Source organism: Microcaecilia unicolor, chromosome 13 (assembly GCF_901765095.1).
Source record: "Microcaecilia unicolor chromosome 13, aMicUni1.1, whole genome shotgun sequence".
Classification (NCBI taxonomy): domain Eukaryota; kingdom Metazoa; phylum Chordata; class Amphibia; order Gymnophiona; family Siphonopidae; genus Microcaecilia; species Microcaecilia unicolor.
Window position 1 is genome coordinate 18,983,744 of NC_044043.1, and position 13,455 is coordinate 18,997,198.

Genomic DNA, 13,455 nt, shown 5'->3' on the forward strand with positions numbered 1-13,455 from the left:
CTGCTCTGAAAGCGCCACCACGGAGAAGGCTGCAGGCGACTGTACGCAGGACCCCTCCTCAAACCCCAAAGAAAGCAATGGCACTGCGACCAATCGCAAACTGGTGCGAGAATCGCCAGAGCTCCATCGAGTCCCGCCAAATCAGCGCACCCCGAGCTGCAAAGGTGTAATACATGGGATTGAAGGTCAGCTGGGGATGGAATGAGTGGAATGTTTTGGCTGTAATTATGTGTTGATATTCTCTGTTATGGGAAACAGGCTAGTTGTTTAAGGGATGCCAGCACCTCTGGGAAAGGCACCTTCAACCTGTGCAAGTCTGGGGGAGTTATTCTCTGTTATGGGAAACAGGCTGGTTGTTTAAGGGATGCCAGCTTGTGCAAGTCTGGGAAAGGCACCTTTGTTTCACACTATAAAAGAGGGGGGAGCACGGAACTTTCTTTAGAAGCTTGCCTGGACATAGGGATGCCTTGTTCAGTGAAGGGTATTTCCCTGCAATCTCTGAGGAAGAGCTAGTGCTTCCCTGGTGGTCTTCCCAGATGCTGACTGAATTGCGGGTGCTGTAAGTATCTTGGTGTATGTGTTCACATATGTATCACCAATAAAAGCGATATACCGCATATTGTGTCTGGTGGCTTTTGTGTTGTCATAAGCACAGCGCCCCCTAGTGTTACAGTTTGGCGTAGTTGGCAGGATATCGCATTGTTGTTACGGTGATTACATTTGTGAATATATACTTGTTTTACTGTTTTGCGGATATGTTGAAGAAAGGGAAGAAGAGCAAATCTCATCAGGAGGCTGTGCAGGCACAGCTTCCGCAGCTGTTTGCAATTCCTGGATGGGATAAATACCCATATCAGGCATTGGCAACAGAATGGGCGACAGATACGGGGTTGAGTGAGAATTTGGAGGTATGTTTAGGAGAGGGAACGTGTGAGGATGTGTTGAAATGTTTAGAAAATGCTCCTGTGGTTAAAGGGAAAGAGTTAAGAACAGTGGGTCGGAGAGGGTGGATTTTGTTGTCGGCATATCGCCAGAAGCTGTTGGAATCACAGGCTGAGATTCTGACATTGAAAAGCGACTTGGTAATGTCACAGTGTCAGGGCAAATTGATGATGGATAAGTGTACGGGGTACCAGCAAATTGCTGAGCGGGCGGCGGTGCGAGTAGCGCAGTATAAGTATCGGAAAAGGAGAGGGCGTGTGAGTAAGGTAAAGGTTGCAAAGGTGATGGCTACTGCCACACAGAATCCTAACGGATGGGATCCTGAGACGTGGGATGGGGATATCTGGTCTTCCACACCCGAGAGTGAGTCAGGGGGTGAGGAAAGTGCTGCTCCGGAAATGAAGCCGATAATTCGGCGACGAGCACAGTTGGGTGGGGCAGCACCAGTGCGCATGGATTTAGCAGACGACTATACGCAACAATATCATGCAGCAATTCCAGCAGCGTCCAAATGAATCCCTTATTGCTTGGTGTGTAAGGCTGCATGATACTGGGGCAATGGGGATACGGATGGACAATGAGGACTGTTTGAAATTTATACCATTATCTCGAGATGCTATAATTCAAAGTGCATTTCGGGAACATAGTTTAGCAATGCCTGATGGGAATGGGTCAGAGGCTACTACTCTGATTGAGTTAGTGGGAACAGGGTGTCGTAAAAAGTACCCTTTAGAATCAGATTGGCCTGGGGATGACAAGCCTTGGTATACTTTGAAAGATTGTATCCAGCGATTAAAGGAAGAGGCAATGAAAGTGTGTATTGTCACAGGACAGATGGATACACTTACCCAAGTGCCTATGTCAGCGGCAATTAGAAACAAAGTAATTAAAGGGTCTCCTCCAATGTATAAACAAGTTATTTTGACACTGTTGATGAATGAAACAGATAACCCGTTGGAGGGCATTATGGATAAAATCGAGCAATTAGGAGATTTGGGGGATTGGAGTCTGAAGCTGACAGATAGGAAAAATAATGAGGGGCAGAGAATTGGGGAAGGGCAAGGTTCAGAGGTAGAGCGAGTATCTCGTAAGGATATGTTTGCCGCTCTACTACAAGCGGGGGTGGCTCGGGAGAAAATAGATGGAATTCCCACTGGAGAGTTATGGCAGCAATATAAAAAATTAGGATTGGATAAGAGAGGGATGAAACCGGTTCGGAAAACCCGGACAGTGGGAAAAGAAAAACTTCCTTCAGCCCCACCTGTGGAGGGTCCGGACTATTCAGATTTGTATCATGAGGTCCGTACTCTCCTGCAGAGATTGACACTTCCATCTACTACTACTCTGCCCCCATCTAAAGCAGAAACCAATCCATTTAGAGAGGATTGACTAGTACGGGGATGCAATGTAAAAATTGATCCGCGTCCCTATATTGATGTTGTAATACAATGGAGTCCGGGAAATTTTCAACAAGTGCGAGCTTTGATAGATACCGGAGCAGAAGCAACGATTATAGCTGGTAACCCTTCTACGTTTAAAGGACCAAAGTGTAATATTGTAGGACTCGGGGGGAAGAGTATTCCTGCAGTGGAAACACAATTGGCTATGCAAATTGGGGATTTACAGCTCCAAAAGTATGCTGTAATGATTACGCCAGTGCCAGAATATATAATTGGTATGGATATTCTGAGAGGTTTAAAACTTATTATTGAAGGGGGAAGTTGGCAATTTGGAACGTCTCCCGCAGTTCCCCGGCGTTTGAAGTATATTTCCACTTATAATATTCACGCAGTATTAGTGGGAAAAATTGTTGATGAGCCTCTCACCATACCAGCCGCCACTCAATTAGTTGCACAAAAGCAATATCGGATTCCTGGTGGTATTGCAGAAATTACGCGAACAATACAGGAATTACAAGAGGTAGGGGTCATTGTCCCAGTTACTACCAAATGGAATAATCCAGTATGGCCAGTGAAGAAATCTGATGGATCCTGGCGGATGACAGTAGATTACCGTCAATTGAATAAGGTTACACCCCCGTTGCATGCTGCAGTCCCCGACATTGTGACTTTGAGAACATACAAAATAGAAAAGGAAAATGGTATGCAGTGATAGATTTAGAAAATGCCTTCTTTACAATAGCATTAAAAGAGGAATTTTGGGAGCAATTTGCATTTACGTGGCAGGGAAGGCAGTACACTTTTTACACGGTTGCCACAGGGATGGTTGCATAGTCCTACAATTTGTCATAGGGTGGTAGCGCAACATCTAGATGCACTATCGTTGCCACCAGGTCTAGAGTTAACCCACTATATTGATGACATACTAATCCAAGGGGATACAGAGGAGTTAGTGGCCTCTGGGCTAGAACAACTAGTACAACACATGAAGAATAAGGGTTGGGAAATTAACCCAGCAAAAATCCAGGGACCCGCCCAGACAGTGAAGTTTCTGGGAATTAATTGGAATAAGGGACACCAGGAAATTACTGAGAAAGCACTAAACAAAATAGCAGAATTTCCGGTACCGGTTACCAAACAGCAAACACAGAAATTTATTGGGTTGTTTGGATTTTGGCATAAACATATCCCACACTTGGGGCAGGTGTTACAGCCATTATACAGAGTAACACGAAAGAAATGTGTATTTCAGTGGGGTACTACAGAGCAACAGGCTTTTGACCAAGCCAAGTTAGTAGTACAACAAAGTGTCAGTCTGTGGCCAATACGTGCCAATGATCCAATTGAATTACAAGTATCAGTGCATGCAGAGTATGCCAATTGGAGCATGTGGCAGAAACAAGATGGGAAACGTTGTCCGTTAGGATTTTGGACACGTAGATTACCCGATGCAGCTCAACGATATATACCCTTTGAGAAACAATTGTTGGCTTGTTATTGGGCTCTTGTGGAAAGTGAACAACTAACTTTGGGGCATGAAGTAATTTTGAGACCAGAAATTCCAATTTTAACTTGGATTAATAGTGAACCACATACCCATAAAATTGGCCATGCACAGGAGGCATATATTATAAAGTGGAAGTGGTACATCCAAAATAGGCAGACTAAAAGTGGTCCCAATGGGGTCTCGCAATTACATGAACAAATTGCTCAGATTCCTGTAGGTGAGGGGGAGGAAGTATTAGTGTCTGGGGGTGGTAGTAGTAGTGCCACCCATCGTGTTGCTAAATGGGGAGTACCTTACGACCAATTAATTATTGACCAACGTCAGTATGCCTGGTTTACTGATGGTACAGCCAAGTATACTGATGGTAAGCGGGCATGGAAAAGTGTGGCCTACAATCCTCATACACAACAGATATTGCAGAGCACGGGCCCAGATGGGAGTAGTCAATATGCTGAATTATATGCAGTCTATCTGGTACTTAAACAAAATGCGCCAGAGGCATACATATATACTGATCCATGGGCTGTGGCAAATGGATTAACAACCTGGTTACCTACATGGAAACAGAATGATTGGTATATTCATACTAAACTGGTTTGGGGATCACAGTTATGGCAAGAAATTAGTGAATTTCTGCAATCTACTTCTGCCTATGTCTATCATGTTGATGCACATGTTTCCCCCTATAACCTCTGTTCATATTTTTAATCAGACAGCAGATTCCTTAGCTACTATTCACACGAATGTCATCACTGGAACAGATGATTCTACTATTCATCGGGGTGAAGAAGAGACCGGTATTGCAAGCTGGGCACATCAAAAATGTGGACATCTCGGAGAGCAAGCCATCTATCACTGGGCGCGGCAGCGTGGGTTAGAATGGTCTCTTTCTATCATTAAAAATGTTATTGCTCACTGTCCTGTTTGTCAACATTTGACTAAATGCCCTATACCACACCCAAAGGTACACTTGCTCGAGGGCATACTGTTTCTCTGTTTGGGTTGGGAACTCGATGCCCGTACTCCCGGCGAGCGGGTGCTGGGAGTGACCTCGTGTGTCCACTATTGGTGGAGCAACAAAAATAACTCGACCTTACAGCAAGATAATTATACATGTCATACTGCATGTCTGGTATTGAACGTAACTGCTTCCCAAGCTGTGTTTCATAAAACTGAACAGCGCTTTGTAGTTGTTTCATCCAGTTTTGTGAATGTGACTATCCATAATGCTACGTCCTGAGTTATATGCATCCAGCCTATGGGATTCCGGGACCAGATATGGAGACTATGGAATCGGACACGCAAAATGCAGTTCCTCCAAACTTGTAACAGCTCTATAGTAAATATTACTTTGAATCGAACTGCTGAATGGATTTTCACTAATGCTACACCAATTGCAAACAGTTTTGCATCCTGGATGGACTTCTTGCATGTGTTGCTTGCTGTTAGTAATATGACTAATCCTGCTCCACTGTCACGCATTCCCACTACATGCAAAAACATGTCTATGCAGTATAGAAAGACTATTAACTTACAATGTTACATTTCCACACTTGCCTCGCTGTACTAGGGTACGGCGAGCATGGTATGATACTATTTTGGGGGGTGCGGGAACTGGACTGGGAATTCTGAATACTGTAGATACAGATACTCTGTTTAGTAAACTACACTATCTAGGTAAGGACTTGCATACTGAACTGAATATTTTAGCCAATTGGTTATCTGCCATTCCAGGAACAGGACAATTAATGGTGCCTGCGATAGCAGACATTAATCATTTATTAGCCCAAACTTTTAAGTTTGAAAATTATACTGACACTACTTTGACAAAAGCATTGAATTATACTTGGTGTTCATTACAGACGTTGTACGCTTTGCATCAGCGGGACAGAGTCCAGATGGCTCTACAATTGGGGATGCATACCCAGTTGCAGACCCTTTTCGCTGGATAAATTCCAGTTGATGAGTGGTTGTTCCCACATTCAGAGAGTACAGTCTGTACTGATCGATTCTGTACAGGGGTTTTATCTTCATATAAGATTTTCCATACTCATATAATATGTAAGTATTATATATCTCCAGTATTAGTGAATGTTTCTGGTATCGTAACCTTTTGTGCTCCGCATATGAATGGCGAGTATATAACTGTATATAATGAGACATATAAATTGGATATGTGTAATGAGCAGGGAAATCGCATGATTTGTCCTTTCCAGCCACCACAATTTGAACCTTGCTTATCCCCACGTTTTGGGGAATGCACATTTACTGTTTTCCCTGCCAACTATGAGTTCTTTGTAGAAATTAGTCCGCGGACATTATGTATTTCCACTGCTAATTTCACAACTTTGTCAAATAATACCTTCCTGACCGATCTGTCAGGAGTCAGTTCCTGTTTTACTAGCATATCAGTATTTTGGTGGAAAGGACAAAAGTATGTATTATATCCGGATTTATTTAATTCTGCTTTCATACAGTACAATTATACCTTCTTTACGGAGCCAATTTTAGCTGTAAATTATAGTAAGTTGACCCACATGTTGCATATATCCTCTCTTATTAATGAGTATATTCAAGGTGTGAATCACACCTTAAGAGTCATGCAAGTAGATGCTCAATTTGACAATCACACTGTTCGTATAGTGGCAGAAAATATTCGAAGTAAATTACATCATAATTGGTGGGATCCATTATTGGGACATTCTCCTAGTGCAGATGCTTTCCTAAAATGGATCACTCATCCTTTACTTGTAAGTACTATTAGTTAGCATCCTGCTAGTGATTTGGAATTGTATTTTGACTTGTAAAATTTGGAAACGACCTACGGTGGTCCATAATACTATGTATACTTCTGTCTCCTCATAAGCAGAGAATATCAAGGGGTGGAATGTAATACATGGGATTGAAGGTCAGCTGGGGATGGAATGAGTGGAATGTTTTGGCTGTAATTATGTGTTGATATTCTCTGTTATGGGAAACAGGCTAGTTGTTTAAGGGATGCCAGCACCTCTGGGAAAGGCACCTTCAACCTGTGCAGGTCTGGGGGAGTTATTCTCTATTATGGTGGTTGTTTAAGGGATGCCAGCACATCTGGGAAAGGCACCTTCAACCTGTGCAAGTCTGGGGGGGTTATTCTCTGTTATGGGAAACAGGCTGGTTGTTTAAGGGATGCCAGCTTGTGCAAGTCTGGGAAAGGCACCTTTGTTTCACACTATAAAAGAGGGGGGAGCACGGGACCTTCTTTAGAAGCTTGCCTGAACATAGGGATGCCTTGTTCAGTGAAGGGTTATTTCCCTGCAATCTCTGAGGAAGAGCTAGTGCTTCCCTGGTGGTCTTCCCAGATGCTGACTGAATTGCGGGTGCTGTAAGTATCTTGGTGTATGTGTTCACATATGTATCACCAATAAAAGCGATATACCGCATATTGTGTCTGGTGGCTTTTGTGTTGTCATAAGCACAGCGCCCCCTAGTGTTACAAAAGGCCTGTCACCAAACCCCATTTCCCCACATTGGGAACAGCGTTTTACCGCCTCAGCTGCTATCACCCGCCCCCCCCCCCCCCCCCCAAAAAGAAACAAAAAACAAAAACAAAACAGGAGCCCTGCAGGACTTACCCCGGACCGGGAAAGCTTGGGAACTGACAGCCGAGCCAAAGAACACCACTCTCTGACTCCACTTCGAGGCAGGCTCAGACAAGCAGGCAAAAGAAAACAGGACTCAGACAGCAGTAACTCAACCTGCTGTCAGCAAAAATACACTTCCCTGTGCTTCTGTTTCTCTCTCTCTCTTTTTTTTTTTTTTTTTAGTGAGGAGGCGGAAAACCAAACAGGGAAGGAAAGAAACAGCAACAGCCTATTCAGAGGGAATTTGAGGTGCAGCAGGGACCCAGCAGCTGACTATGCTGCCAAAGGGGACACCACCAGTCCGCCACCCCCAGCTCAAACTGGCCACTGGCCCAGGAGCACCCTCAGAAGCCTTGGATCCAGGAGCTGGAGAAAAAGCCGTCCACCACCTGCTGGAGATAGAGACATATTAACTGAGGAAGGGGCTGGCCGTCTGGCATCATTGCCTTTAGTTTATCTATCTCCACCTGCTGGTAGGCAGAGTTAACCCACCAGTTCCTGGATTCATCTGCTGCAAGTGACAAGGAATTTGAGTTATTCTTCCCAATGTACATCACTTTGCACTTGTCCACATTATCTTATTTGAATGCCCAGTCTTCCAGTCTTATAAGGTCCTCATGCAATTTCTCAGACTGCATCCAATTTAACTTGGAATAGTTGTATTGTCTGCAAATCTCATCATTTCACTCATTCCCATTTATAAATATTAAAAAGCACCGGTCCCAGTACAGATTCCGATGGCACTAATTCACCTTCTTCCATTTAACCCTACTCTGTTCTCTTTTAACCGGTTCCAAACCCCAAACAAAACATTGCCTCCTGTCCCGTTGCTTTTTCATTTTGTCTCATGAAGGCCTTTGTTAAAAGCTAAACTACATACACTAGATCAACTGGCTCACCTTTACCCACATGTTTATTTACACCTTTAAAAAAAAAAAAAAAAGACATAGCAAATTAGTGAGGCAAGGTTTTCCTTAGCGGAATCCATGTAGACTATGTCCCATTAAACCATGTTTGTGTTCTGCAATTTTGTTCTTTATAATTGCTTCTACCATTTTGTCTGGCACTTACATCAGGCTTACCATTGTGTAGTTTCGCAGATCACCCCTGGAACTTTTTAAAAATTAGAATTACACTGACCACTTTCCAATCTTCAGGTACTATGGTCTATTTTAATGAGAGGTTACATATTACTAATAGCAGATCAATTACATTTTTGACCGTATAGGTGATTTACTGCTCTAACTTTTCAATTTGGCTTATTACATCTTCCAGGTTCACAAATTTGTTTCAATTCCTCTGTATCCTCCTCAGATAAGGCCGAAGAATTTGTGTAGTCACTCCGCTATGGTCTCATCTTCCCTGAGTGCCCCTTTTTCCCTTTGATGGTCCCACCGACTCCCTTCACAGGCCAGGCTCTCTGATTATGTATCTGAAAAGCTTTTAGCTCTATGGAAAGCTTTTCAAATTCAGTTTTAGCCTTCCTTATCAAAAAGTTTTGTATCTAACTTGCTAGTGCTTTTTCCACTTTTAGAAAGATGTTCTTTTGACTAACAGCCTCTTTGACCTCACCTTTAAATCATGACAGCTATAGTTTGGCCTTTCTTCCCTGCTTGTGAGCCTCATGTCTGAGATGGTTTTTTGGGGGGCCTTGCTGTATTGCTTCCAGCACCATCTCCAGGCACTCAAGGCCTCACGCCTAACAGAAAGGGAGGTGGGTCAAGGCTCCAAGCTTTAGGCTGTGCAGACCCTCCAAGGTGAGGTGGGGGCTGGGAGAGGTAGGATCCAGAGCACTAGGTTTAACACCCTGGGACTCCATATTTTTGACACAGCAAGATCTGCTATTGCTTGAAAGAAGAATGGTATATCAAATAAAGTTAGACCATAAATCGTCTAAGCCCACTGACGGAAATTTCTTTTTTTTTAATTATATTTTATGGAAATGGGGTTAAGGATGGTGCACCCTCACACAAAGCCCTTCAAATCCTCATCTACCAATATCAAGTCAGACTGCACAGGAGCTCATCTAAAATCTAATACAGACCAAGGAATACTGGCTAGGGTCCAACTGCACAAGTCCTCTTAGAGGAGAGAGACTTTTATCCAGTGTTGTTTCCATTTGATGGGAGGAGAAAAATCCATGTGTCTGGACTAGTAACCAGGGATTTTTAATTCAGTCCTTGGATTTAATTCAGCCAGTCTGGATTTCAGGATATCCCCAATGAATATGCATGAGCTGGATTTGCATGCACTGCCTTCGTTATATGCAAATCCTATCTGAACATAATTTGGTTACTGCATTGGTGCACAGAAAATTGGCAATACGTTTGCATTAGGAAGCTGTGCACTAAGCCATCAGCGCATGGCTAATGCAAACTCTGTGCATCGGCCCATCAGTCTGAATTATGGAAACAACTAAATATCTAAGCAAAAGGCAATAGATTTTGACTGGGATCGGGTGTGGGGGAGTTCTTACTGCTCTTCTCTTCCAGGGCTTTATTGAGCCGCTGGATGGCCGCTCTCTTCTCTGCATCCAAGTCTTCTGCTGTCACACTACGTCCCAGCTGGGGTGGGGGTGGCTGCGGACAAATGAGAACATATTTAGTATGCCACATGGGAACTGTACTATTAGATGCAGCAAGGTATACACCATAGAATAAGGAGGTAGAGAGGACGATTTTGAAAACTGCCTGACCATGAACAAACTTTATTAACTAGTTCCCATAGTGTACAACCCTTTTTCCAATAGTTTTAAATAAACTTTCTGCCAAAGGTAAAAACTTAACTGTAACAGTCTAGAGCATTAAAGGATAGTAGCAGAGCAGGGCTCAAAATTGTCTGAAAAAAGATAAAGATATGTTCTGTTCTTTGCCAGGAGGAGAGGTAGCAATGGAGTGGCCTAGAGGTTAGAGAACCGGTCTTGCAATCCAGAGGTGGCTGGTTCAAAACCCACTGCTGCTCCTTGTGATCCTGGGCAAGTCACTTAACCCTCCATTGGCTCAGGTACAAACTTAGATTGTGAGCCCTTCTGGGACAGAGAAATATCCAGTGTACATGAATGTAACTCACCTTGAGCTACTACTGAAAAAAAGGTGTGAGCAAAACGTAAATAAATAAATGCTAATTAACACTAATTCAGATCAGTAAGGTACTGTGAAGGTAGAATAGTTACAAATGTCAATCTAATTACTGTGTTCACTTTCAAAGAGTCTGGTTTGAAGCAGTCCCCACAGAATCAAACTATATAGAGATAATCTTCTTTCTGAGAAGTTCTGAGATAAGACGACATTTCTCTGGGTAAGCATACATATTTTGCTGTGCTTTGGCAATTTAAAGATTGTGGGTAAAAGAAATTGTACGTTTATTGATAAAAGCACTTTGAATTTAGAAAAAAACAACCACCTTTAATTTCAATGTAAAACCTTTTCCCCGTAGTTTTAAACTTGAATTTTCTGCAGCCTACAGCATTAACAGAGCCTCTAGAAGGAAGCACAGCATGGCCCCATTCTGCCCAACTCCCACCACCCCCGCGTGTCTCTTCATTTATAGTTAATTATTCTAAATTAACAACAAGAGGGGAGATTTCATTACATTACTTTCTGAGAAGCAAACACTAAATTAGTCATAATATACCATATAATCTTAAGGCTCTTTATATTAGTCTAATATCCCTAGTACCTAAACGTTTTAATTAAAACTCAATACTAAGATGCCGTCCAGCAGCAAGAAGGGTGCTGTCTAGTCATTTGCATGGAATGTCACATGTATGATAATCTCCCATATGGTGTGAGGTTATATGTGTGTGCTTGATGCTTTTAAACTAAAATGGGGGAGGAAGCCGACAGTCATCCAGGAGCACATGGTTTGATGTGGCGTATCACTGAAGAATACTACTGAAATAGAACATTTAGGGAATCCCAATAGAGATGTTTCAACAATGGTGAAAGAATGCCAGGAGTGTTTAAGGGAAGAGCAAAGGATGCTTGTCAATTTCTAAGCAGCCTGTTGATGCAAGAAAAAAATATGAATTTGAAGTGGTGAACTGGATTAGGAACTGGTTGACAGACAGACACCGACCAGAGGGTGGTGGTAAATGGAATTCACTCAGATGAGGGAAAGGTGAGCAGTGGAGTGCCTCAGGGATCGGTGCTGGGGCCGATTCTGTTCAATATATTTGTGACATTGCCGAAGGGTTACCTATGTCCTGCTCTTAATATCTCTTAATATCTTCCTGAGAAACTATTGACTCCTTTAATCTATTTCACCCCCTTTTTATTCCATCCTATTAACACAAAAAACAACACCAAAAAGCAAACATAAAAAAACCCTGTCCTTTCACTTGCAGAGGGTCTGACCTCTGTAAGTTCCTTATCTGTCTCTATCCTATTGCCTATATTGCACTGTGATTTTATATTTTTATTCTGATATTCTTAAAGGGATTTTAGAGAATTGTGTTTTGAATATCTATGCCAGTGATTTCATCTTTTTATGTTGGAATTGTCATAAAGGTGTTTTCATTGGAACTGTGTTTTAACCTGTGCCTTAATCTGGTGACATTGAATCTGGTGTCTGTTTTCATTAGAATTGTGTGTTGAATCTACACTGCCAGAGACTTAATTCAATCAATTTTGGTTACATAGTATCTGGTGACTCATAGCTCTGGAGGAGGGGCAATTTTGTTTTGAGTTGGGTAGTAGAACCTAAGTCTACCTTGTGAGCTGGGAGCTGAGCTGGGCATTTTCAGACTTGGTTTGATTGGTAACTGAAGTTACCTTTGTCATAGTCCCACCCACCCCACTCCCTCAAGGGACAAGTAAGCGAAAGCTACATACCTGTAGAAGGTATTCTCTGAGGACAGCAGGCTGATTGTTCTCACATGTGGGTACAACGGCACCCCAGTTCGGAGATCTTCCTAGCAACAAACGTTTGCTAGTCCTCGCATGCATGACATGCATGCGCGACCGCCGTCCCGCTCGCACGAGAGTGTGTTCCTCAGTCCAGTAGAACAGCAAGACAAAGGAAGAGACAACTCCAAAGGGGAGGTGGGCGGGTATGTAGCTTTCGCTTTCTCTGAGGACAAGCAGGCTACTTGTTCTCACATGTGGGGTATCCCTAGCTCCCAGGCTCACTCAAAACAACAAACAGGGTCAACTGGGCCTCACAACAGCAAGGACATAACTGAGACTGACCTAAAACTTATCCAACTAACAAAGTGCAGCCTGGAACAGAATAAAATTGGGCCTAGGGGGGTGGAGTTGGATTCTAAACCCCAAACAGATTCTGCAGCACCGACTGCCCAAACCGACTATCGTGTTGGGTATCCTGCTGGAGGCAGTAATGAGATGTGGACGGATGACCACGTCGCAGCCTTGCAAATCGTGGCTGACCAAGTGGGCCACTGATGCTGCCATGGCTCTAACACTATGAGCCGTGACATGACCCTCAAGAGTCAGCCCAGCCTGGGCGTAAGTGAAGGAAATGCAATCTGCTAGCCAATTGGATATGGTGCATTTCCCGACAGCCACTCCCCTTCTGTTGGGATCAAAACAAATAAACAATTGGGCGGACTGTATGTGGGGCTTTGTCCGCTCCAGGTAGAACGCCAATGCTTGCTTGCAGTCCAATGTGTGCAGCTGGCGTTCAGCAGGGCGGGTACGAGGACAGGGAAAGAATGTTGGCAAGACAACTGACTGGTTCAGATGGAACTCCGACACCACCTTCGGCAAGAACTTAGGGTGAGTGCGAAGGACTACTCTGTTATGATGAAATTTAGTATAAGGAGCATGAGCTACCAAGGCTTGAAGCTCACTGACACTGCGAGCTGAAGTGACTGCCACCAAGAAAATGACCTTCCAGGTCAAGTACTTCATATGGCAGGAATCCAGTGGCTCGAAAGGAGGTTTCATCAGCTGGGTGAGAACGACATTGAGATCCCATGACACTGTAGGAGGATTGATGGGGGGCTTTGACAAAAGCAAACCTC

At 43.4% G+C, this 13,455-nt stretch overlaps 1 protein-coding gene across 1 annotated transcript in view; it reads right to left on the bottom strand.

Annotated features, from left to right (window-relative positions):
- The window catches only part of POM121 (POM121 transmembrane nucleoporin), a 303,987-nt gene that overhangs the window by 84,300 nt on the left and 206,232 nt on the right, over positions 1-13,455 (bottom strand). Inside the window, 1 exon segment of the mRNA XM_030186032.1 lies at positions 9,949-10,051. Coding sequence (XP_030041892.1) covers positions 9,949-10,051 — 103 coding nt within the window.